Source organism: Chrysemys picta, chromosome 20 (genome assembly GCF_011386835.1).
Source record: "Chrysemys picta bellii isolate R12L10 chromosome 20, ASM1138683v2, whole genome shotgun sequence".
NCBI classification, from domain to species: Eukaryota; Metazoa; Chordata; order Testudines; family Emydidae; genus Chrysemys; species Chrysemys picta.
Window position 1 is genome coordinate 19,910,503 of NC_088810.1, and position 25,894 is coordinate 19,936,396.

Here is a 25,894-nt window from a genome sequence, read left to right on the forward strand (position 1 = left end):
CGCGCCAGTCTTACCACCGAGACTAGCAGGGGTGCGGGTAGAGCGGCCCCGTTATCGCCGTGCGCTCTAGCGGACAAAGGATAGAGTCTCTATAGCCCTGACTAGCGGGTCGCCCCATTGCCCCGGCTACAGCCGCCGGGGGGGGAATCGGAGCCATCGGAAGTGACCGGAAGTAATCAGCGGCGAGCCGGAAGTTGAAGGGGACGGGGTTGCTATGGTTGCTGCATGGGCCTAAGAGACCCCCCCCTCCCCCCTGACAAGCCCGGCTGAGGCCCCAGGTGAGTGAGGGCCCCCAAGGCAGCCAGCTGGGTGGGGGGAGTGTCTCCCTGGCCAGGGGGCATCGAACTGTGGAGGCCGTCCCAGCTGGACGGGAATAGAACCCAGGAGTCCTGGCCCCCAGTCCCGTGCTGTGACCCCTCGGCCACTCTCCCGTCCCAGAGCTGGGAACAGAACCCAGGAGTCCTGCTCCCAGTACCACCCTATTGATTACCTATCCACACTACCTTCCCATGCTAAGATCATTATAGTTCCCATAGCTGGGAACCGAAGTCCTGGCTCCCAGTTCAGTGCTATGATTACTCATCCACGCCACTGTCCAAGAGCTAGAAGTAGAACTCAGGCATCCTGACTCCGAGGCTGCACTCTGCTCTAACCATTTGGCCACACAACCCTCCCTCATATAACATTTCCTTCTGACACCAAACCTCTCTCACTCTGGGTTCCGTTGGCTGATCAGTCACCTGGATGTCGCCGTTGGCTCAGGGTGTATCACTCCTGTCACAGTCAATTAGATAATGTAGACCCAGCACGTATGTGAAGGTCGTTTGGAGGAGGCCTCCCCCGAGCTGAAAAAGACTATTTGCTGAACTATCGCCTCCTGCCTTTCAGTCCTTTGTTTCCGTAGAAAATTTCTTATCAACATTTCTGTTCCATTAGGCCCCCCCCATTATGCATCTCTCCTGAAGCATCTAGTAAGGATTCTTTAGCTTCTACAGTGCTGCCCACATGACAGACATTGTTATGGCTCTTAATTTTGAAAGGAATGTAGTGCCCGACTGGCAGCCCTCGAGGTGGATCTGCAGAGCAGATACAGTGGTAGGAAAGGACAAGATAACTTTCCCCACAGCCCACACTGCCCTGGAGGGATCATCGCAGGGGATACTATGTATTTAGTCTCCATGGCTCATTCAGTCCTTGGCGGGCGTGCCTGCCTGCCCAGATTGCCAACAAGGGGGCTGGCTGTGATGGCAGTTTTGATATAGGCTTAGCCTCAAACCCACCAGATTCATTTCAGGCATGAATTGGTAACAGCTTTTAGTCTCCACTGATCTAGGCCAATTCAAACAAGTGACTCAAGAGGTGAAAATCGTTGCATCCAATCAGCAAATCTCCTGCGTTTGCCTGTCTCACCTGATAAGAACTTTAATAACATAAATGCTTTTTCCCATATCCTTCTAGTATTTTAAGTTGCCGGCAAGATGACTCAGGCAGAAATTAAACTCTGTTCCCTCCTGCTGCAAGAACATTTTGGCGAGATCGTGGAAAAGATAGGGACTCATCTTATGAAGACAGGCAGCCAGCCGCTGAGAGTGATTGCCAATGACACAGGGATGTCGCTAGATCAGGTATGTCTGGAATACTTGAAGAGTTAGTCTCCTTTGGATCACAGAGCTGACTGAACTATTATTCGCTCATTACAACTTGTCAGTCACCATTTCTGGTGCTTTTGAAGGATTCTGTTATTCTAAATGTGTTTGCAAAAGATAAATCAGAATTTGAACATGTCTCCTTAAAACCAAATCAGTTTTTTTAATAGTACAGATTGCAATCCATGGGAGTTTTGCCACTGCCTTTAACAGAAAAGGTTCTGAGCTCTTACCTCTCCACAGAAGGGCAAAGGGAAGGAGGGTGGAGAGGACAAGAGATGGGGTTCTCTGAAGTTAGTGCAGCATCTGGAGAATAAGGAGGTGAGACTTACTGGCCCAAAGGGTACCACCGGATCGGCGGGTAGCAATCGATCTATCAGGGATCGATTTATCGCGTCTCGTCTACACGCGATAAATCGATCCCCGAACGCGCTCCCCGTTGACTCCGGACCTCCACCAGAGTGAGAGACAGAAGCGGAGTCGACAGGGGAGCCGCAGCCATCGATCCCGTGCCGTGAGGACAGGAGGTAAATCGATCTAAGATACGTCGACTTCAGCTACGCTATTCACGTAGCTGAAGTTGTGTATCTTAGATCGATTCCCCCCAGTGTAGACCAGCCCAAAGTCACACAGTGAGTCAGGACTACAGTCGAGATTCTCAGGCCCTGCCTCGAGTAGGAGGAGATCTTGTAGGTTTTTCCATCTCTTACTTCTATGGTAGCCTGAGGCCCCTGGGGAATTTCAAACATCACCCTTCCCTCTCCCACAATAAAGATGATCTGATGAATGGCTCAGTAGCTTTATCTTAGGTTGTTAATGATCAGTGCTAATTGAGGAACCATTCCTGAGGCTATGGATGGAGATAAAGCACCTAAGCGGAGGGGCATTCCCTTCCTGATCCCTGAGTTCATCAGCCCTGAAGCATGATGGTTGTTTCCCCTCATATAAACTATGCTAAGTTTCCAAGTACGTGGCTCATTCCTTTCTCTGGCATGTGCAGGTGAAGAAAGCTCTCTGTGTCCTCATTCAACACAACCTGGTGACCTACCAGCTGCAGAAGCGAGGCTTTGTGGAGTACGAAGCTCCGTGCAGTCGGGTGCTGAGAATCCTCCGGTATCCACGTTACATCTACACTGCCAAGACCCTCTACAGCGACATGGGCGAGCTGATCGTGGAGGAGCTGCTGCTGAATGGCAAAATGACCATGAGTGCTGTGGTGCGGAAGGTTGCGAACAGGCTGACGGAAACGATGGAGGGTGAGGCAAAGCAGTGTGGAGACGGCTGAGAAATAGAGCAGAAACCTTTGGCTGCAGCATCTTCTCATCTGCCTGGCAAGGTTTGGGGCGGCTGGGCCGAGATTTCATGCTACCGGAGTGGCTGGGTTCTGTACGCAGTGAAAGGGGATTGGATGGCTCCCAGGAACTGTGCAGAAGAAGAGGGCTCTGGGCACAGAGCCTGATCCAAAGTCCATTGAAGTAAATGGGAATCGTTCCATTGACTTCAGTGGGCTTTAGGTCAGGTCCATATGGAGCTCCTCTAGGGGCTGCACAGAGCACTGACACTCCCAAGCACCTCCAGGAGAGAGGTCAGTATCCTCATCCACATTGTATGGATGGGGAAACTGAGGCCCAGGGAGAGGAGGGGACCGCCCAAGATCAAACAGTGAGTCACTATCAGAGCTGGGAACAGAACTGGCCCCTGTGCTTGGACCGTTTGACTATGATTTATTTCGATGTCTCTTTGACCCTATCTTTCTATCAGTAGACAAGTGTAGAGTCAGCATGGTAGGAAACCTGGAAATCCATTCTCTGCTCTACCACTGGCTCACTGTATGACCCGGAGGGAGTCACTGCCCCTCATTGTGCCTCAGTTTCCCCATCTGTAAAATGGGAGTAACAACACTTACCCAAATGACAAATGCTATGTAGATTCCAAAGAGTGTTAGTTCTGGTTTCCTGCATATTTCTCATCTCAAGGCTCAATTTTACACACATGGACTAAAATGGAAAACACATGGATTAGTCATTGAATCTGTTTTTCCCTTACCTCTGTGTTTGTCCCTCCAACAGACCTAAGTTTGCTCTGCTCATTTAACTATTCCCATTGATTCGTAGCCTACAAAGAGGTGGAAATCTTCATGTTTCCACTGCACCTTTCTCTTAAGAGAAATGTGGGAGGCCTTAAATATCTGGGAAGAAAGATATTCCCAGATTCCCTCAAGGGGGGGATAGTTCAGTGGTTTGAGCATTGGCCTGCTAAACCCAGGGTTGTGAGTTCAATCCTTGAGGTGGCCATTTAGGGATCTGGGGCAAAAATCTGTCTGTGGATTGGTCTAGATGGGGTTGGACTAGATGACCTCCTGAGGTCCCTTTCAACCCTGATATTCTATGAAAGGGAAAAACCTCAACTGGCCAGCAAGAGTCATAGTTGTTCACATATTAGCGGCTCCACTTGATTAAAAGACACCAATGCTATATAATCCTCTGGGGTACAAGCTGTGTCCTCAACAAACGTTGAGTTAAACGGGGAGAGCAGCGTGAGACAGTATGGTCCAGTGACTACAGCACTCCACAGAGAGTCAGGTTTTATTCCTGATTCTGCCATTGACCTGCTGGGTGACCTTGGGCAAATCAGTGCCCCACTCCGTGCCTCAGTTTCCTTTCCTGCCTTTTATCTGTCTTGTCTATTTAGATTGTAAGCTCCTCGGGGCAGAGTTTCTCACTACATACAGTGCCTAGTGCAACGGGGCCCTGATCTCAGGTGCTGCTGGAATATAAATGACGATAATGAGAGAAGTTAAGAGGCATCAGAGACAAACTGCATTATCCGGTGAGATTTGAAATGAGATGGAGATTCAGGAATTTGCTAAGAGCTGTCAGAAAGACTCTCCTGTGGACGGTGGCAAAGAGAGGGGCTGAGAGAGGCCCCTGCTAGAGGTGGGGAGTGGAGCAAAAATATACAGGAAACGTTTCAGGTGTAGGAGAAGGTTCTTGCACCAGCAGTTGTGAGATCTGCAAAGGGACAGAGAGCAGACCCATGCTACTAGCATAGTGGGGAGAAAGGAGAAAGACAGGTTAAGATTTTTCAAGGTACCTAGTGATTTTGGGTGCCAACATTGTGACACATTAAAAAGACCTGCCTGGCCCATCTCAGGCCCCTTTAAGAGGTCTCTGGTTGCCACCTAGAAACTGAGGCACCCGAAATCACTCATCACCTTTGCAGATTTGGCCCAAGGTCTGAAGTCAGCTGGAGTGAGTGGGTGGAAGGTGATAAATGCACATCAAATACCGAGCCTTCTCTCGCGCAGCCCTGCTTGTCCGTCTCTTAAAGACAACGACGCAGCCTGATCCCGCGCGAGTGCAGGAGCAGCTGGAGTTTGGGATCATGATAGATTATGTTCTCCTTGGTATCCGTTTGCCCAGATGGGAAAACCATGGACTATGGCGAAGTCTCCAACACGTTTGTGCGCCTAGCGGACACGCACTTCATTCAGAGATGCCCAATGGCCCCTGAAACTACCGAGACTTCGGCTGCGCCACCACCCCCTGCGCCCACTTTGGCAGTTAATGAGAAGGACATGTACGTGGTCCCCAACCTGAATCTTATAGGTGAGAGCTGTCAGAATCTCCTGGGCTTGATTGCATTTAGAATGTGGGTGGGTGGCACCAAATGCTTGGGGTGATCTCTGTGTAATCACCAAAGGGCTTTGGGAGCTTTCTGACCTGAGCGCAAGACTGCCGTGCTGGTATTCAGAGGAGAACCCTGTCTTTGGCCCGCAGGGAAAGGGAAAAGGAGAAGATCATTTGACGATGAAGATAACGGTGAACACGAGGCAAAAAGGCAGAAACAAGATGCAGACGGCAAAGAGGTATTGCTAACCCGCTGCTGCTGCTTGGTTTGCATTCAGGCCAGCGATGAGCTCTGCGGGACTGGAGGGCTTAGCAGTCCTTTATTCCAGTATCTGACCTTTTGGTGAAGGTCAGCAGTGAAGACCAGCAGGGACCACAGTGCCTACCCTAGGGGGAATGAGGCTGCTGTACAACCTTTGTTCAAGAGTTTGTTTGGTGTGGACAGTCTGCCTGTCATGCACTATGTAACCTCCCCTTGGTTCGATTCACGTTGATCCAACTCTTGTGAGATTCTAGACACCTGCAGCTCCCAACAAGCTCCAGAGTACAGGGCAGGTGCTCAGCACCCCTCAGAATTCGCCCTGCTGACGGTGCCCATTCCTCAGACGAGCATCTGGCTCTGTAACCAATAAACCAGCCTCAGCGTTTCCTTCTCCCTCTTCCCCGTTTCTCCTCAGCCCCCGCCCGATGACGGCATTTATTGGCAAGCCAACATCGATCGGTTCCACCAGCACTTCCGCGACCAAGCCATAGTCAGCGCCGTGGCCAACAGGATGGACCAGGTACACAGATGTAATCGGGAACTTCCTCAGCAGGGTTACTCCAGGTAGCAGGAGTGGGGAATTTGGTGATTGCAACCTTGGCAGTTACATGCTAAAAGCTTCAAGTCTCATGCTTCAAGGTACTAGCTGATGGCTGCAAGGGTCAGGAAGGAATATTTCACCTTCTTCTGAAATATCAGGCCTTGGTTGCTGCTGTAGACAGGAATTGGACCGAGGGCTTCTTCCCATCTTAATCAATGGGAGTTTTGCCCTAAATGCACCAGCTGTCTGCTCCAGTATATCAAATCCTACACGCCTGTTCTCCATGCTGCTAAGCACATGTGTTGCTCTCCCAGAGCATCTTTCACTTCCCCTGCACTGGAATGGTCTTGCTGGCAGTTCAGTGGGGCATGTGACCAGCCTAAGATGAGTGGAAGGAGGCTAATGCAACCTAGATCTTACTGGAGGCTGATTTCTGAATTTGGAGCACCCCGGTTCTTGAGGGGGGAAGGGAATTCTTCTTCTTCCGTCATGTGAACAGAGATTCTGTCAAGGCCTAAAGGCTGTTTCCTTCCTTTTTAAATAGACCAGCAGTGAAATAGTGCGTACTATGCTGAGGATGAGTGAAATTACTACATCTTCCAATGCGCCTTATACACAGCCACTGTCTTCCAACGAGGTGAGTTTCTGCAGTATTTGGGGCACTCCATAGAAATCGGACATGGATAACTGGATTTCTTTGGTTATTATTATGTATATGCGTTGTGGCAGCAGCTAGCAGCCCCTGTCCTCGACCAGGACCCTTGGTGCTAGGTGCGGTACAGACACAGAACAAGCTCCAGCCATTGTATTATTGAATGGCACAGGAACCCAGCTGAACACTCGTTTTAGACTTCAAGGTTCGGTCATGAGCGTCACCCACTCTCTCCTGTTGTTTGCATACAGCCTCAAATCCACACTGCGGAAGGGTTGTCTAGTGGTGAGAGGAGGACTCTTGGGTTTTAACTGTAAAGTTATACATCTAGGAAGAAGAAAGTAGGCCATACTTCCAGGAGGGGGGACTCTCCCCTGAGAAGCCGAGACTCTGAAAAAGATTTGGAGGTCAGGGTGGATAAATGACCGTGAACTCCGAATGCGACGCTGTGGCCAAAAGGTCTAACGCGATCTTTGGCTACCTACACAGGGGAGTCTCAAGTAGGAGTAGAGAGGTTGTTTACCTCTGTATTTGGCACTAATGTGATCTCTATTGGAATACTGTGTCCAGTTCTGGTGTTCCTATTTCAGGGAGGATGTTGCGAAATTGGCGAGAGTTCAGAGAATTGCCACAATAATGTCTAAAGGGTGGGAAAGATGCTGTATAGTGATAAACTAAACACATTGAGCGTGAGTCTAACAAAGAGAAGATGAAGGGGTAACTTGATCATGGTCACTCTATAAGCACCTACATGGGGAACAGACATTTGATAATGGTCTCTTCAATCTAGCAGACAAAGATCTAACAAAATCCAATGGCTGGAAGTTGAAGCTAGACAACTTCAGTCTGGAAATCAGGTGTAAAATGTTAACCGTGAGGGTAATTCATCATTGGAACAGCTCACCAGGGGTCGTGGCAGATTCTCCATCACTGGCAGTTTTTAAATCAAGACTGGGTGTTTTTCTAAATGATCTGCTGTAGTTCAAAGAGGCATTATTTCAGGAATTTCTGTGCCGTGTTATACGGAGGTCAGACTAGAGGATCACAGTGACTTCTTTTGGCCTTGGAATCTATGAATTTATGATTGGCTCTGCTATGACTCACTGTGTGACCTCAGGCAAGTTTCTTCACCTCTCTGTGCTGCAGCTTCTCCTTCTGTAAAATGGAGATTAAAATGCTTACCTTTGAGCAGGGCTCCGAGGATCAGTGAGCACACGGTAGTAAAGCACTCTGATATCCAAATAAATTAAGTACTGTTTATTTTTATCATCTTAAATGCGAATATTCTGAGTGTTCTTTTATTCCACAGATATTCAGATCTCTTCCAGCAGGATACAACATTGTGAAACAAATTCTGGATCAGTATCTCACTCTGCTAGCTGATGACCCGGTAAGAGATGCATTATGTATAATTTGGTTTTGAACAGGGTTTAGTCCATTTCATGCAGTCCTCTCCACGTGAGTGGACCCCATTAAAGTGAGTGGTATCCGCATAAGCAAAGCTGTTCACCTGCTTATGTGTTGGTAGGATCAGGGCTTTGGTTTCTTCACCTCACTCAGCATGGACTGTGAAAACAGGCACTAGTCAGTTTTACCTTTTGTTTCTAGTCCGTTTCATCTTGGAGTTCTCCTGCCCTAGGTCAGAATGACTGCAGCTGGGAGGAGAAAGGTTTAAATGCAAAAGAAAAACAGTTTCCCATTAACATTTAAACATCACGAGAATGTTATTATTAACATTAGGCTTTGGAAACATCCTCTAACCATTAAGGTTGGGGAATTTTAAGAAACTTACATTCTGTTCCAAATGGTATTCAATTTGTATCAGAATTATAATAGTCTTTGTTTACATTTCACCCTTTTATTTCCTTGTAGCTGGAGTTTGTTGGTAAATCCGGGGACAGTGGGGGCGGCATGTATGTCATCAGTATCCTTTACTGAGAAATCTACTATGGGCAGTTTACTGCTGGTCACGGGGCTTACGAGCATGGTGTGATCCCTGGTCATTCATGTGTGGTACCTTGACACGCACGGCTCAGATCTCCACAAGGCCCTTGCGACTTTGGCAACAGCAACTCTGGAATCCATTGTACAGGAGAGGTAAAGCAACTGCTCGAATGCGGCTTGTTAGCCCCCTTGTTTCTCTGCCCAAGGCATAGATATGAAAGAGACAAAGTGGGTGAGGCAATACCAATATTTGTTGGTCCAATAAAAGAGATTATGTCACCCACCTGATCTGTCCATATCCCACACAGCTTCAACAGTCCTCCAACAACAGAGCTGTTGTTTATCACCCACAATCTCCATCCTTTCATTGAAGAGGGAGGAAGGAAGGAGCCACTCCTGAGAGGTGCTAAGCTCCCTCCCAACTCCCATCAGTTTTAGTGACTGACATATCTCAGGATCAGGCCCCACATTAGCCAGCTGTATGTTGAAAGTATTCATGGTTTCAAGGCTTCCTGGGTGGTACCAAATAGGAAGGTGACATTAGTTGTGATGAGATTCTCCAGTCTCTGCTGGGCAGCCTGTTCCCTCTTTAGCTAGCCTGGATGTCATGAACGAGGGAAATGAACATTGCTGAGTGAAGATTTAGTGACATCTGCATGATTAACTCTCAGACGCATACCATTTCATGCATTTCTAAAGCATCAGTTACTGGTCCAGAGACCGGGTACCAGACTCAAAGCACCCAGTGGTCTGATCTGGTTTGGGCCTGTAGCTCTGAAGTCAGGATTTCATTCCATCTCCAACACACACACAAGGTGCTTTTTCTCCTTTGCAGCGTTAATGTAGGACCGTCTCAATTCTCTGATGCCCCTGTGCAGCGGGTCTAGGTTTTGATGTTGTGTGTCTTCCCCAGAGTTGTGTGTTAGTTGGCTTGTTCCTCCCCCATCTAGATTTGGTTCCCGTTGTGCAAGGATATTCCGTCTGCTTCTGCGGAAGAAGCATTTGGAACAGAAACAAGTGGAAGATTTTGCCATGATTCCTGCCAAGGAGGCAAAGGACATGCTGTATAAAATGCTGTCCGAGAACTTTGTGTCCTTACAGGTGAGAGTTCCTATTCACGCTGTCACCCAGAGGTGAGCAGAGTGTGTCACAAACAGGGCATACGGGACATAGAGATGAATGCAGATGAAGGAAGGTGGTTAGAGCAGGGGACTGGGAAACCTGGGTTGCATCCCCATCAGAGCAGGGGGCTGGGAGTCAGAACTCTTGGCTTCCGTTCTGGGGTGGGAGCGTGGTCTTGTGGTTAGAGCAGTGGGATGGGATCTTCCTTTCCATTCCCAATTCTGGGAGGGAGTGTTGCTTAGCATCAGAACAAAGGAATCAGAACTCCTAGGTCATTCATCTCTCTCTGCCTCCGTTTTCATAGACCTGGACAATGGATCCAGTGTTATCCTGTCTCCCAGGGAAGTGGAAAACTGATTTCATTAATATCTGTCAAGCGTTTTGTGATCTCAGTAGCTCTCCCCTAGCTGTCGGGTCCCCCAGCTAGCCCCTGGTTTGCTAACGAATAATAGTAACTGGAAATATGTGTCACTGGACAGTTTCCGAGCACTGGTCCTCAGGCTGCCACCAGCAAGTGCCCTTCCCTGCAATTTGCAGCTGAGGGAGCCGAGGCCGGGAAAGGTGCAATGACTTTCCCAGGATCACACGGCGAATTATTGGTGGAGCCGTGGTAGGGATGTAAGCGGTCAGGGTCACACCACTAGCCCACACGCCCTCTCTCTCTTTGCAAAGAATGACGATCGCTGGGTCCCTGGGGGAAGCTAGAAAGGAGCACGCAGAGAGAACAAATAGATACCTTCTCCCCGGAGGGCTGTGACGCACACGTTACAATCTTCCTTCCTTCCTGCCCGCAAACAGGAGATTCCAAAGACTCCCGACCACGCCCCCTCCAGGACGTTCTATCTGTACACAGTAAACACTCTGTCCTCTGCGCGGATGCTGCTACACCGCTGTTATAAGGTACCCGATGATTCCCTGGCCATCCACCTGACACTGTGTCCTTCGCACCCCTTGTACTCCTTTGGTTTATTCCCTCTCTCTGATTCCGCGTCACCACAACAGCGGTTGGGTTGTCGGGGACTCGGCAACATGGACAAAAACATTCCCAGGTGCAGAGAGTCACTGAGCCCCTTTCATCCCATAGCGATTTACCGACGGAGGGGAAAAGTGACATGGGGCTCACTCGGCCACTGAAATGCAGCCCCCTTGATTGGGTTGACGGTGCGCAGCTGCCTTGCACAGGCGCTGAGGACAGGAAATGGAAAGTCCAGCCTTCCATTGAACCGGCAGAGAGAACTGTAGGGAGGCAGAATGTCACCCGGCACATTCACACCTGGCCAGGAGGCTGGTGATGGTAGTGCCCTGGCGACTGGAAAAAGCAGGATGGGCTCTTTGCTGACCACAGAGAGCGGATCAGTGTTACATCTCTGCTGACGGAGGCAACCGCTCGCAGCACAGTGCCCCCTGCTGCTGTGCTTGGGCATCGCGTCCAGGGCCAGTTCAGAGGGAGGCATGCTGGCACCACTCCCTGCTCTGTCTAGGTTTGCCTTGAAGGGCTGTCATCCAAGCACAGACCTAGCCTGACCCTGCTTAGCTTATGAGAGGGGCTCAGAGCACACAGCTCATGCTCGGGGTGGGTGATGAACCCTCTCAGACGCATCTGTGATCTTTAACGCCATCCTCAGCAACTGTGCGTGAAGGTAACACGGATTTCCACACTAGGCCCTGTAAATGGCACAAGAATTATCTGCAGAGAGACCAAAGCCGGAGCAGATGCCTAAAACCCATCCCTCACCCCGATTCTGCCCGTCTTCACGGCTCATGGGGCAGAGGACCTCTCTGCAGGCTTGGGGGGGAGCCGGTTTTGGGGCCCAGTATTCCCGCCCACACTCCCCCCCCCCCCCCCTCCCCCACCTCCCTTTGGCTGAGCACACAATCAGATGGCGCCATTTCTTTTGTATCCCTCCCCCAAACCCTGCTTCTTGTTTCTCTCTCCCTTTTCCCTAGAGTGTGGCCAACCTGATTGAAAGGCGACAGTACGAAACCAAGGAGAACAAGTGAGTCGCGCTAAGCAGGCCGAAAGCACCTGGGCCAAGTCATCCCGCTGGGGTCAGGTAGCTTAGGCCTCTGGCGTGGGCTTCGTAACTAGAGGGGCTTACCAATGAGAAATGTTAACAAGCTGGTACCCGGGTGCTAGGGCACTTGGGCCCAGATCCCCAAAGGGAGTTGGGCGCCTAGCTACCATTGGGAGTTAGAAACCTAAATAACTTGGAGCAACTGGGTCTTGGTGCCCAATAAGTGTCAAAGATAGACAGACGGATGGCAATGAAGAGTGTTTTGCAGGGAGGGCGGTTAAGGAGAAATATCATCCATGCCGGGATGGTCATCCTGGAGAGTGTGTGTGTACACACACACACACACACACACACACACACACACTTCTCTGCATCAGCCAGTGCTTGAGCCAATGTGGTTCACTCCCGCTTTGTCATAGTGGGAATTGTCCTGCGTGCAAGGATCTGCAGGGGGGGAGGGTTCGCCCCTCTGGGGAGCTGCATCAGTACAAACGGCTCCTGCCAAGACAGGCCCTGGCGCGTCTGGCACAGCCACGGGCATTGCTGGTGCACATGACGCTTTGCAAATGCAGCCTCTACCCCCAGAGTTCGCAGGGTAGGAGGGGGAAGAGGAATAAAGGCAAGCCCCGGGGTAATGGGCAAGGGGAGGGCCAAGGAGGAGACATTATTGATGAGGACAGTGTGTGGGGAGGCAGACACATGGATTTGAAGGCAGGAGGGAACCTGCCTGGATCCGAGATTGGATCTGGCCCCTTGTGAGTAACGCGGTCAGCCCAAACCTGAGTGATGGCAACGGGCTTCAGCGTCTCACTGGCACTCAAGTGCACGCTGTCTGCCTCGCCCCCAGGCGCTTGCTGGAGAAGTCTCAGCGGGTGGAGGCCATCCTAGCGTCCATGCAGGCCACTGGCGCCGAGGAGGTGCAGCTGCAGGAGATCGAGGAGATGATCACAGCCCCGGAGCGCCAGCAGCTGGAGAACCTCAAACGCAATGTCAACAAGTGAGCGGAGCCGTGGCAAGGGTTGGGCCGGCTGGTCTAGGGGATGGGGAATCGGGATTCCTGGGGGCTAGACCTGGCTTTGGGAGTGTGGGTCTAATCACAGCAGGGTGGGGGCTGGGAATCAGGACTCCTGGTTCTGTTCTTGGGCAAGTTCCATATTAACAGGGACAACGCTACTTCCCCTCCGCCGGCATGACTGTTAGTAAATAGCTTTGCACTGCTCACCTGGGAGACTCCCGCTAAGCACAAGGCGGCACTGACGCGCTGCTCGACCTGTGACGCTCTCCCTTCCCTTGTCCTTAAAATCACAGGATCGACGCTAGCGAGAATCAAGTCGACGAAACCATCTTTGTGCTGGAGTCGTACATCGAGAGCACCGTGAAGAAGCCGTGAGGGCGCCCCCTGCTGGCAGCCTGCATCCCTTTCACCACGCCAGTCACGATGGTTTTCAGACAGCTGTTCTGATTTTTTATTTATTTTTTACTGTTTGTTTAACATTGATTGGAGGGGAAATAAAATGCTGACTGCGCTGATTAGCTTCGTAGGGGGTTGTTGGAGGTGGGTGGTACAAAAGCTGTGATCGCTCGGGCCTGAGAACCTCACCCTGTAAGCTCTGGGGCTGGGGAAAGATGCCAGTTGGACAATTTAGGAGATTACAGTCTGGGCATGGGCAATGCCAACTCCCCATACACCCTGCCATGCCCGCGTTTGGTCTCCATAACCCATTCAGTCCGTGACACCTCTGCTGAGAGTGTCACCCCGTGGCCAGCTGCCAGGAGGCTCCGCTGAGTCTGAAGGGCAGGGTCCTTGCAAAACCTCTCCGCTGAGTCTCCTATGTCCGGAATTGACCGTGAAGAGCCCAGCCTGGGGCCCACAACCTGGGCCTGGTCTGCACCAGGATTTCACAGCGCGATCGCCGTCTCCGTGTAAACGCATCTGTTGCTTGCAGTGCAGACAGAGCGACAGCATGGCTGAGAGGTTTGACGCGGTGGTGGAAGATAGCAGGAGGCTGAGGAAAAGTCAGAGTATAGCGGAAATCTAGTCATGACGCGGTGCCAGCTGAACACATCAGACAGCGCGCTGGCCCGGCATGTTTTTATTACCCGCTAGGTTCATCTCGCTCTAGTGCATCTATTTCACTGTCCTCTCGTGCAGTGGTTCTTGACCTTTTTTCATTGGTGGACCCCTATAACCATTTCAAGTGGAGGGGTGGACCCTTGGGAAATCTTAGCCATCATCGGCGGACCCCCAGGTTGAAAACCACTGTTCTATGGTAACAACCTTTCACGGACCCCTTAGACATAGTCTGTGGACCACAGGTTGAGCACCACTGCCCTAGTGGAAGGAACAGGAGATCTGCCCTTGGGTGAGATCACGTCTGCCCTCCAGTGGTTGCAGCTAAGGCAAAGAAGCCCTGAGGTTTCACCCATCACTGCTAGCAGGAGTCAGAATCTCCAGGCCGGAGACTTTTATGAACCAAGAAACTAGGAGACACTTTTCTCTTGCTAAACCTTCCAAGCTCGCTGGACCAGCAGCCCTGATTTAAAGCCCCTCTCGCGGGCAGGTTTCCGGGATCGCCGTCAGCGTCGAGGCCCTAGGTAGGAAGGTGTGATGGGAGCAGCTTAGACTTAGATGGGGGCTCGCTCGTTGGGGCAGGGCCTGGCTGTTTGTTCTGTGTCTGTACAGCGCCTGGCGCCATGGGGTCCTGGTCCAGGACAGGGCTCCCCCGGGCGGAGGGTCTCGACCGCGTCCACATGGCAACACCCCCAGCTCCTTGGGACGCGGGGTTCCGCCCCAGCCAGGGGCCGTGCTGCCGGGAACAGGGGTGGGGGGATCCCCGCTTGTCCTGCAGCGGCTGAGCCGGTGGCCCGGCGAGCGGCCAGCAGGGGCGCTCCTCTCCGCGGCCTGCAGCCGCCTCGGCTGCCGGGTTTCCTGCGCTCGCCGCAAGCCCCGAGCCGGGCCCATGGAGAGCCTGGCGCGGGGGCTGGTGCGGCTGGCCAAGGGCAGCGCCCGGCCCGAGCGCGCCGGGTTCCTGCAGGTGCGGAGCGGGGCGCTTGTGGGGGGGGGGGACGTGCAGCGAGGGGTTGTGGGGGCTGGGGGTAGGGCAGGGGCTGGGTGTGCAAGGGGGTGGGGTGGAGGCTGGGTGTGGGGGGGGGCTGAGTGTGCAGGGGGATGGGTGTGGGGGGGACTCGGTATGAAGGGGGTGTTGGGGGGAGGGCTGGGTGGGGGGCACAGGGCTGGGTGTGCAAGAGGTGGGGTGGAGGCTGGGGGTGCGGGGGGGCTGAGTGTGCAGGGGGATGGGATGGGTGAGTGGGGGATGCGATATGCAGGCGGGTTAGAGGGGAGGGGTGGGTGTGCAAGGGGGTGGGGGATGGGATGGGTGTGCAGGGAGGTTAAGGGGAGGGCTGGGTGCGTGTAGGGATGGGGTCAGTGTGCATGGGGCTTAGGGGGGTGGGCTGGATGTGCAGGAGGTGGTGTGGGGGGCTGAGGGTGCAGGGGGATGGGCTGAGTGTGCAGGGGGGGTTGGGGGGAGGGCTTGGTGTGCAGGGGTGCATGGGGATGGGATGGGTGTGCAGAGAGGTTAGGGGGAGGGCTAGGTGCGTGTAGGGATGGGGTTGGTGTGCATGGGGCTTAGGGGGAGGGGTGGGTGTGCAAGGGGCTGGGCTGGGTGTGCAGGAGGTGGTGTGGGGGGGCTGAGTGTGCAGGGGGATGGGCTGGGTGTGTGGGGGATGTGGTATGCAGGGGGATTGGGGATGGGATGGGTGTGCAGGGAGGTTAGGGGAGGGGTGGGTGTGCAAGGGGCTGGGCTGGGTGTGCAGGAGGTGGTGTGGGGGGGCTGAGGGTGCAGGGGGATGGGCTGAGTGTGCAGAGGGGGCTGGGGGCAGGGCTTGGTGTGCAGGGGTGCGTGGGGATGGGATGGGATGGGTGTGCAGGAGTGGGTGTGCAAGGGGATGGGCTGGGTGTGCAGGAGGTGGGGGGGCCTCAGTGGGAGGGCTGGGTGTGCAAGGGGGTGGTTTGGGTTAGTGACAGAGCCAGAAATAGAACCCAGGAGTCCTGGCTCCCAGGCCCCTGCTCTACCCACTAATCTGGATCCAGCGACCCCTTTGCGCTCCATCCTCCATGAGGATGGAGGCCTGTGGCCTTCTCCGGCAGCCGCCTCTCGCTCCCGAGCCCCGTTAACCTCTCGTCCCTGCAGGGGCAGGCCGAAGCCGAGGGAGGCGCCGAGCAGGTGTTCGGGCCGTGGGCGCTGTGCTCCGAGGGGGACGGCCCGGTCTGTTTCCTGGGCCGAGTCTAGTGGATGGGCCGTCAGTACTCCTGGGCTCTAGCCTCAGCTCTGGGTGAGGACGCGATCTAGTGGCTAGAGCAGGGGATCGGTCTCTCCGACTCCTGGCCTCTAGTCTCCACCTGGCCCCTGAGATGGCTGAGTCCCGTCTCCCCTCCGGAGCGGGGAGGATCCTGCCCGAGCTGCTAGGCTCTGTTGCCCACGGGGAATGTGTATAAAGGGCTGGGAGCCCCCCACGGAGCGTGGCGAGAAGACGGGGCCTGTGATTTCCCCGCTCTCTCTCTCTCTCGCAGAGCATCACCGGGCACTTCTGTGCGTCCCACGAGGACGAGGCGATGGTCAGCTGCGGCTTGGACCAAAACCAGTTTGTCATTTCCGACAGCGAGTTCCCTGGCTCCACTCGGATCCTTCTAAAGGTCAGGACGTTGCGGGGGACGTCTGCAGCGGGGGGGAGGCACTTGTATCTAAACCAACGGGCTTGAGGGGAGTGAGCTTGAGTGGCTAGAGCAGGGGATTGGGCGTCAGGACGCCTGGGTCCCCCACTCCTCTCGGGGAGGTAGTGTGTTCTAGGAGTTAGAGCTGAACGCCGGCCGTCAGGACTCCTGGGTTCTATTTCCGGCTCTGTCACTGACTTGCTGCATGGCCTTGGGCAAGCATTTGTGCCTCGGTTTCCCCACCTGCAAGCTGAGAACAGTCGGGTAATATCTGTAAAATCCTCCGCGCTCCCCGGCTGGTCAGTGCCGTGTAACTTACTAACGGACAAGAGCCCATGGCGTTGTCTGGGAGGAGGAAGGGGCTTAGCCCAGGGTCCTGGCCAAGGGAAGTCAAGCTGGTTCTGAGCTCCGCGGCTCCATGTGGAACACGACTGGGTAGGCGATATTGGCTGCGGCGTGTCTAGCGACTGCCTGCGTCAGCCGCGGATCCGGTCTGCTCCTCACGCTCTTTGCATAGTGAGAAGAGTGGGCCCCAAATGACCCCTCTGCTGTGTTAAGCCCCAGAGGTGGCTGCATGTCACAGCTGCTGCGCGTAGAAACTTGGTGAAGCGTTTTGGGATGAAAGGTCCGACGGGCCTGAGCCGGGAAGCTGTGGTCTCTTGCCGTGACTCCGGCTGAGGCCTGGTGTGACTGTTACCAAACACTCTCTCCTTTTCCTTCCACAGAGACCGTCCTTTTGTCCCATCAAGCACCTGGAGGAGAGGCAGGCTGCCGCGCTGCCAGAGGCGCTCCGAGGCCGCGGGGTGGACGTGGGGGTGGCCGTCATCCTGCAGTCCATCGACAGGAGAGTCTTGCTCACGCGAAGGGCCAAGAATCTCAGCATCTTCCCCAACATCTGGGTGCCCCCCGGTGAGCGGACGCGGACGAGGCTGGCTTAGAAATGGGCACTGCAGTGGGGACCTGGTGATGCATCTCGCTGGGGTTTCCGGTCCATTGTCTGCCTGGCTCAATTGGGGAGGGGGGGAGCTTCTGTGGTCATTGGAAGGGGAAGAGGGTTGTTTAGAGGGAAGAGTCGGAGACTGGGAACTGAGCCTCTGAAGTCGTATTCCCAGGTCGAGGAAAGGAGCGTGGGCTAGTGGTTAAAGAGGGTGATTGGGAGGCAGGACTCCCGGGTTCCATTCTCTGACTTTGTCATGTGACCTTTGCCAAGTCAATTTCCCTCTCTTGGCCTCCCTCCCCTTCCCGCGGTCCTTACCTACTGCACCGGGGTGTAACTCACTAGCCTCGTCGAGATCCTGCGGTGACAGGCGCTAGGGCTGTGCAGAGAATTAACCAACAGGGAGCTGGAAGAAAATGAAACTGCCCAATGCTTTGTTAAACCAGCCTGGTACGGGGAGAAAACGCTGCCGCCGGGAGATTGGCCGCTGCTGGGGACCTCTGCCGTGGCTGGAGTGTTTCTTCTGCTATGGTTGTGTGTTATCCGTGCCGGCCAGGAGGCCAGTCATGGACCAGGTTCCCATGGTGCAAGGTGCTGTACAGACCCCGGAACAAAGACAGTCCCTGCCCTCCCCCTCCAATCCACCATGGGCTGTGAGACCACTGTGGTCCAGAAGCAACAGCCGCTGGGAGCATCTCCATTGCTTCCAGGGGGCACTGGACCTGCTCACTGTGCCACTGACCCCTCCCGATTCTCTCCCCTTGCAGGTGGGCACATGGAGCCGGACGAACAGGTACCTCCTCGACCCGCCCTGCAGATTCCATCGGGGTTGATTTGAATGGGCGAGTGGTACTGGGGCAGGTGGGGAGCGGGATGGAGGTTGAGCCCGGGGGCGAGAGGGATGGGAGGTGAATGAGGGAAGCAGCAATTGCAGAGGGGTCTCTGTGCCTGTTTGGGGAAGGGAAGTGGGGGATAAAGCTGAGCGTAGTGTAATTTTCCCTGGGATTTTCACAGGGGAACAGGGGTAGGGGCTGCTTAGAGCCAGGGACGGCATCAGAGCTTTTGGGTTCTCGGTGTGACTCTGCCACGTAGCTGCTGCATGGGCTTGGACGAGTCACTTCCCCTCTCAGTGCCTCAGTTTCCCTATCTGTAAAGTGGGGTTGCCAGCTTAGCATGCAGAGGCTGGTGAAGCTCTTGAGTTCTGTGGCTAGGGGGCGCTGTTGCAGCACAGCCTGGAAGCAGGCTGGATTCCAGAGCCCCAGGCTGTGCAGAACGTGGGACGCAGGCAGGCTGTGCCGGGCCGGCTCTCACTTCACTGTCCCTTGACCGTAGTTGCTGGAGGCGGGCCTGCGGGAGCTGCAGGAGGAGACAGGCTTGCGGCTGGAGCCGGGCGGGTTCTCCTGGAGGATGCTGGGCCTGTGGGAGGTAACTTCCCACTCTCCTGCCCTGGGTCACGGGGAACCGCTCGGCCCGCGCCAGGTTCCGGAGAGGCGCCAATCTGGGATCGTCCCTGCTCAAAGCACGAGCCTCTCCTGGGGGGATTAAGGCATGTCCGGCAACTAGCAGCAGAGACTCAAGCCTCTCCTGCGGACCAGCCACTAGGGGGCGATAGCTTCCCACCCTCCCCTAGTGCCTGCTGCAACGAAAGGGATTGGGGATGAGCGCCCCCTACTGAATCACCAGCACTCCCTGCAGTGACTTCCACTGAGCCACCCCGTCCCAGGGGTTGGGAGGAGGGATTGCTGGGTTCAAGAGAGTGAGATAAGTCCCCCATCGATGGCTATTACTAGCCAGTGTGGCCAGGGACACAGCCCCATCCTCTAGGTGTCCCTAAACCTCTGACTGCCACAAGCCGGGACTGGATCACTCACTAATGGCCCAGTTCAGTTCATTCCCCATGAAGCACCTGGCCCTGACCACTGGGCTAGATGGACCATTGACCTGACCCAGCATGGCCGGTCTGATGGGTATTGCTGGAGAAGGAAGCTGAGGGCTCAAAGGTTCTTAGCCATTTAAGACACTTGTTCCCACCCCCCCAAAAGTCAGGATGTCAGCCCTGCTCTCTTGCCCAACTGGTCATGTAGTGTTGCTGTTTAAACAGCTGAAGCACCCTACCCCAGAGGCAGCTGCATTTCCCTGATGGCGTGAGCAGCTGTTTCCATTGCTTCCCAGCGTGTGCTAGAGGCCTTCGGGCTGAGGAATTCAGGATCCAGCCCTCGGTTTCTGCCCCTGGGGCGGGCATTCGGGGCTGCCGATTCCTAGCTCCTTGTTCTCCGTCTGCACAGTCCGTGTACCCGCCCATGCTGAGCAGAGGGCTGCCAAGGCGGCACCATGTTGTCGCGTACCTGTTGCTTCTTTCCACCGAGAGCCACCAGCAGCTGCAGGTGAGCGGCCCCCGAGAGCGTTGGGGGGGGACGGTCTAAGGCAGCTGCAGGGGAGCATTGCTGGGGGTGACTAGCGACCCCTGAGGGAAGGGACTGCTCGGCCCGGGAGAAGATGGGCAGGAGAGATTAGGCAGAGAATTGTTCTTACGTGCCCTGATGTACGTCCGTTGCCTGGGCTTGCTGTCCCCAGACCCCAGCCTTAGCGGTGGCAGATTTCCTACATACAGCGCCACAAGCACTGGGCCTCAGCCCTGGGCGTGAGGGACCCTTCCAGGAATTCAGCCTCCACCACCTGTTCAGACCTTGGCTTCTCTGCTGGCACGGGACTGAGATGACCAGCGCCCGCCCCTTAGGTTGGACAGTGATTCCAAGTTGGCTTAGAGGCCTATCTCCCAGCCCTTTGCCCGATTGGTGGTCAGCTGTGGCGACTCCAAGCCCCAGAGAGCTCTGAGCCCCTGCTCCCGGCACTCAGAGCCACGTGTTGGATTTCAGACGAGGATCAAGGCGGACGAGAGCGAGGTGAGTGCCTACGCCTGGCTGGAACTCCACGTTCTGGAGTGTATCGCAGCGGTCGAGGACGGAGCAGAGAACACGGGGCACGTGCCCAACAACCTCCCCCCAACCATCAAGTAAGGAGAGTGATTTGCCAACCCAGCCTGGCCTGTTTTCCCTCTACGAAGGGGGGGAATGATGATCTTCCCTTAGAGAGGCAGGACTCTGCTCCCCTGCCTCTGAAATGCAGCCAGGTCTGGGGAGGAGCATTGCAGCTTCCCAATGGGAAGTGGAAATGACTCTCTGGAGGGCAGAATGGAAGTGGCTAGGTTGGGATTTGGCCGCTGGACACGGGGTTAACACGCCTAGGTGGAAATGCTCTTTATTGGGTGTCTCTGAACACCAGCAGCTCTTCTGCCACTGTGCTGGACCGCTGCCGAGGGAGGCGTGTCCCACGCCCCAAAACTTCCCCTTGGCTTCTCTCATCTGTTCACCCAGGGCCAGATGGTCCCCCAGGCCAGGGAGCCACAGCTCCTACTGCCGTCAGCACCTGCCCTGCTGGGTGGGGACAAGCAGGGGGTGGGCTTTATGGGTCCCAGGTACCGCCCCCAGCAGGGGCAGGGGCCCTGGCTCCAGTGCAATCATGGAGGGGGGTGTGGGAGCTGCCCTGTATGTAACTCACACTAGAGCCTTGCCTTCAATTAAAGCCTGGGGGGAAGGGGGGTGGAGGAAGCTGCAGCCTGCCTTCCCCACTGCTCTAGGGGGAGCATTGCTCGGGGTGGATCAGGTGCCCATACAGTGCCGAACCCTCGCTGGCCATTCCGGGGCATTCCGTGCCTCAGGCCTGCTCAGTGTTCTCCCTCCCCCCTCGGCGTGACTGAGCTGCCACCCCTCTGAGTAACGTCCATTCCCATCTACCCAGAGCCACGGAGCTGAGTGGGGGCTCGGCCCGGCCCACGGAACTTCCTGCTGTGACCTTCCTGAACACAGCACCTGCAGCGGGGGAAGATGTGGAACGGGTCAGCACCGGGACCAGGTTTGCCCTTCGGCTCTGGCTAGACACCTTAGCCGTGCGAGACAAGTGAGCAACGAAATCCCAGGCCCCGGCCTCCCAGCAGGGCAGACAGCTGGGGAGTGGAGCGGACGGCGAAGGAGGTCGGCTCTGTCATCACCTCCTGCCCTCGGACCTGGTTTTACCAAGCACGGCTGCCGAGGCCTGCCAAGAACCAAGTTCCTTCTCACCGCTCCAAGCCCTAGCAGGAAGGGAAGACGGGGAGTGGGGTCGCTCTCTGGCCCTCCCTCCTATGAAGGAAGCGACGGACAGGAAGGGAAGGCAAGTCCTGAATGGACTAGGTGGGAGTGCCAGCATTAAGCCCAAACCCCGGCTGTCTAGGACAGGGGGGAGGCGTTCACGGTCTTGGAAGCCAGAGTGTGGAGAGACACGTCAAGTAACATTAGAATAACCGCCCCTGCCCTAGCCATCCAAGCGTCTTGCTTAGCCAAAGGGTGCACTGAAGAGACAGCGTGTGTCAGTGGTTTGAGCTCAGGACTGCAAGCTAGGAACTTCTGTTCCAATTCCACCTTCCACGGACTACTTCATGGTTCTGCCTCAGTTTCCCCTTGTGGAAAATGGGACTAACGCACCCTTCTCTCCAGGTCCCAGCTGCTCAAATCCAGCTTGAACAGAGGCTTCTGCTCCACCAGTAACTGACACCGGCACAGTGGGGGGCTGTTTTGAACTTTATTATCTAAAAGGTAGTTTGCATATAATACAAAGTGTCGCAAATAATAAACAGCTGGATATCAAACGGACAGAATAAATAAACCAGAGAAAGTGGCTAGCTGCTTTTTAAAGGTGTCTAGATAATGTTTACCGTGTGAGAAAGCTTATAAAACACTAAGGGATTTCAGACAGTATCAAAACCCCAAGATGCTCCTTTACCCCCCAACCCCCCCACACATCCTCTACACAAACAACTTGTATGTACAAAACTTGAAAACAGCCAGCGCTCCCCGTAAAGGCGTAATACCTTAATGTCTGTCTCCTCGGCGTCTAGCTACCTCAACCACCCCCTGTACGTAACACTGAAAGTACCTGCCTCTCAAAGGGTACAGTGCAGCCACTGTATTGTCACGTGAGTTGATCGGCCTGTGACTGGCCCTGGAGGAGACAGTACAAAAGACAGATGGGTAGGGTTAAAAATGTGTATAGAAATCTGCCTTTACTGGGAGCTGGTCTGTCCATCCCCCCTCCCCCCAACAGCAGAACTTTAAAAACCCACAAACAATTATGTTCCCACTGAAATGTACACAGTACATTTGTTCTGGTCCTAAGTCCCTTTTCAGCTTGGTGCTGGGAAGATGAGCAGAGAGAAAGGGGTTTGCAAAAGTCCAGTAATCTCTCAAAGCACCATTTTTCCAAAAAGCGAATCCTCTACCTAGCACTTCTCCACCAAGGATTTCAAAGCAGTTCACACAAGTGGGGAAGGAGAATTCTTGTTTTACAGAGAGCTACGTCTGTCACTTGGGAGATTTTCAGGTGAAAAGTACCAAGCAAGCTAGTTCTGAGGGCTGGTATTTTGAAGGAGACTAGTAGTTGGTTCATCATTTTCCAGCCGACCGCTCTTTAAATGAAGAGCGTCAGTGGACTTGTCCCTCTCCAAAACAGAGGGGAAATGATTAGCACAACTAAGCCTGGGCGAAGAATGCAAGGTAAAACTGCACCTTAACTATTCCTCAGGATTTACAACTTTTATTGCATTCAGAAATTCACTACAACTATGATACAAGAACCACTGAAGTCACAGCAGGATTCTGGGCACAGCTACCCCAGACCACAGGGAAATTGGTTGGTTTTAAAGTTCTTGATGGGGACACTTGGGGGGGAAAAAAAGGTGCAAAAAATTGCTACATATTATACCATTCTGAATGCCGTTTTGACAGTCTTGATGCATCGAACTCATGTGCCAATCTTGCTACAGTAATAAAAATACGAACTCGGCAGTAGGTACTTGGGGTAGTTTAGCGAGACCTTGGTTACGCAGGACACTCGAAGCAGCAGCTGTGATGCTGCAAAGGCTACAAACTAAGGTATACATTTAAATACATAAATAAATTGTGCAACAGGCAATGCGCTGTCCCCGCCAAGGCGCTGCGGCGGGGACAACACAACCTTCATTTAGTCCTCAGGAGATAGACACAGGGAGGTCTTTGGAGTTTTGGATGTACAAAAGCGGCAACTGAAAATATAGATATAGTTTTGTTCTCTGTACAGATCTGTATTGGAAATACTTAGGAGGAGGAAAACAAATCTACATTTAAAAAAAATACATCGGAATTACAACCGAGACAGACTGGGCCGAGCTGCCCAGTGCCTCCGCGAGGGGATGGGTGACAAATGCCCTGGCAGTCCCCCTGCTACGCCTCCGCTCGATACTGTCCTACCTGCAGGAGGGTTTGCAAGCAAGAATCCCCTCCCCCACTTGCCTCCTCTAGCATCCCAATGAAGAACTGCATCAACCCATGTGTAAATGCCACTGATGGGACATCCATTCAAATGGCCACTTTTTGCCTTGATTCTTACTACAAAAAAACAAAAACAAAAGGAAGTCGTAATGAGGACACAGAACTAAACCAGCAGCCAGGAAATGGCTGACTTTAAAGGGACTGTGGGTGGTGAACATTCATAATTAAGAAGTTAACGTTTCCTTTCCTGCGCTACTCGTAATGCCACAGGTTGTTCAATTTAAAAAAAAAAAACATTTAAAAAAAAAAATCTCTTTTCTCCTTGAAAACGGATCGATCAGTTTCTCTTTCTGGTTCTCACCCACTAGCACATTCGGTTACACACACGAGAGGTTTGCACCGGGGTTTGGAGAACGGATTCGCTCAGTAGAGCTGAGTTTGTATGTTGCTTTGGAGCATACAATCGAGGGCAAGGTGGGAGGGAGCCCCAACTGCTCACCTGCTTAATGGGAACACTTAAGTGCACGTAGGCTGCAGATTCGCCCTCCGCGCCGTGGCTAGGGCTCTGCTGGGGAATGTCCATATTTGCTGGATGGGGTTTGGAATCAGGGCTCAGTTATAACATCTCTGGAGATATTTAAGAGTAGGTTAGATAAATGTCTATCAGGGATGGTCTAGACAGTATTTGGTCCTGCCATGCGGGCAGGGGACTGGACTCGATGACCTCTCGAGGTCCCTTCCAGTCCTAGAATCTATTTTCCTGCCCATTTGGTTATTTAAAGCCTGGGACAGCAGAGGGTCTCGGCCCAGCCGGGTAGCTGGAAGCAGAAGTTTGCTAGCCTCTTTCTGAGTCACCAGTCTTTGCTCTAACCCAGGGTTGGGAGGGCAGACTCCCCAGGGAAGGAGGGGAGCAAAGAAGAGGATCAAGGAGTCAAGAATGCCCGAGGAGCCCAGATCAATCCCTACTGCCAAAGTGCTTGTGTCGGTGCATAAAAGCAGCGGGCAGCTCCCTGAAAGACACCCACCCACCTTCCATCCATGCCTAGAGGGTTGCTGGACTCAGACAAGTTTCTCTCTTCACCCCACTCCGGGGAGTCAGCAGTGGTGTGGTGCAAAGGGATGCAGAAGGTGACATCCCAGGGGGAATGGCTGCTAAGTCCTGCTTTGGCCACTAGATGGTGCTGTTCTAACAGGACAGCACCAAGGTGGGGATTATCACTGTAGGATCTTTGTGCGGAATCCTACCAAAAAATAAAGTTAAAAACAGTTTTAAAATGGTCTTGTAAAACAGAGGTTAGCATTTACCCCCTGCCCACCGGCACCCCCCAGCAAGCGGGACCAGTATGCTCAGGCGAGCGCGTGCAGAACTGAAAGCCCCGCCTGTGAGGCTCCAAGACTGGACGTAACGGGGGAGTTGCCCTGACCGAGACACACACTTAGGAGACCTGTTATTGGCTGGGTCCTTTCCATCCCAGACAAAAACCCAACTCAACAGCAGCTGCTGAAAGTCTGCTTCTCTCCCCCATCCTTGGGGGGAAACGAGATGCCAGCGTGGCCTGGGTCTGGGGCTAGTCTAAGGAAATGATGTCCGGCCTGCAGCCCGGGAGAGCCGTGCTGTTACTCATTGTCCCGCTGTGCCCATGGCTCTCCCGCAGCGTGTTGGTGGAGACAATACTGCTGATGCGCCCGCTGCCAGGGCTGATGCTGTTGTGGGATCCTGCCATGACCGGAGCCAGGGGGTTCATGAAATGGGTAGATGTGCCTCGGTACTGGAAGAAATGGCTCAGGGCGTCCTGTTCATCCAGGGAGGTGATCACGGAAGGGCTGTAGTGCTGCCAGGCAAGGAATAGGGCATCAATCGTCAGGCTGGGCACCCATTCAAACACCTCCCCCCTCCCAAACCCCCTTGGGTGCTTAGAGCGCTGGCGGTGCCCAGTCAGCAAGGGGAACAGATATCACTGCAAAGCAACAGATTTACCAAGAGAGGGGGGGAAGGGAAGAGTTGAGTCACAAGTGATGCTCCTGAAATTTGGGAGAACTGTACCAGTTTACCAAGACTTCACCCGAGCCAGCTGCTTCCCATGTGGTATA

General features: G+C 53.9%; 3 protein-coding genes across 8 annotated transcripts in view; 2 read left to right on the plus strand and 1 right to left on the minus strand.

Moving 5' to 3' along the window:
- Positions 1 to 138: 138 nt before the first annotated feature.
- POLR3C (RNA polymerase III subunit C) lies at positions 139 to 13,341 on the plus strand. The gene is made up of 15 exons (XM_005293627.5): positions 139 to 278; positions 1,459 to 1,625; positions 2,647 to 2,902; positions 5,069 to 5,254; positions 5,426 to 5,514; positions 5,953 to 6,057; positions 6,623 to 6,715; positions 8,040 to 8,120; positions 8,603 to 8,654; positions 8,767 to 8,827; positions 9,625 to 9,775; positions 10,595 to 10,696; positions 11,744 to 11,793; positions 12,659 to 12,808; positions 13,120 to 13,341. The coding sequence occupies exons 2-15, from the start codon at positions 1,479 to 1,481 to the stop codon at positions 13,199 to 13,201; spliced, it is 1,605 nt and encodes a 534-aa protein (XP_005293684.2). The 5' UTR covers positions 139 to 278; positions 1,459 to 1,478; the 3' UTR covers positions 13,202 to 13,341.
- Positions 13,280 to 22,192, plus strand: NUDT17 (nudix hydrolase 17). Of its 2 annotated transcripts, none has more exons than XR_010593996.1 (8): positions 13,280 to 14,846; positions 16,385 to 16,507; positions 17,251 to 17,434; positions 18,230 to 18,290; positions 18,795 to 18,887; positions 19,635 to 19,846; positions 20,339 to 20,475; positions 21,261 to 22,192. XR_010593996.1 is itself a non-coding variant. In XM_005293623.5 (8 exons), exons 1-8 carry the CDS (start codon positions 14,772 to 14,774, stop codon positions 21,421 to 21,423), a joined length of 900 nt encoding a protein of 299 aa, XP_005293680.2. In that variant the 5' UTR covers positions 14,687 to 14,771; the 3' UTR covers positions 21,424 to 22,192. The 2 variants fall into 2 exon arrangements, 1 of the variants encoding a protein (XP_005293680.2); XM_005293623.5 differs by having other exon boundaries at positions 14,687 to 14,846; positions 18,230 to 18,255; positions 19,748 to 19,846.
- PIAS3 (protein inhibitor of activated STAT 3) overlaps positions 22,066 to 25,894 on the minus strand; it is a 39,103-nt gene continuing 35,274 nt past the window's right edge. For all 5 annotated transcript variants that reach the window (XM_008170306.4, XM_008170301.3, XM_008170302.3 and 2 more), the window contains one exon: positions 22,066 to 25,635. In XM_008170306.4, coding sequence (XP_008168528.1) covers positions 25,372 to 25,635 — 264 coding nt within the window. In that variant the 3' untranslated portion in view covers positions 22,066 to 25,371. The remainder of the gene's footprint in view (positions 25,636 to 25,894) is intronic.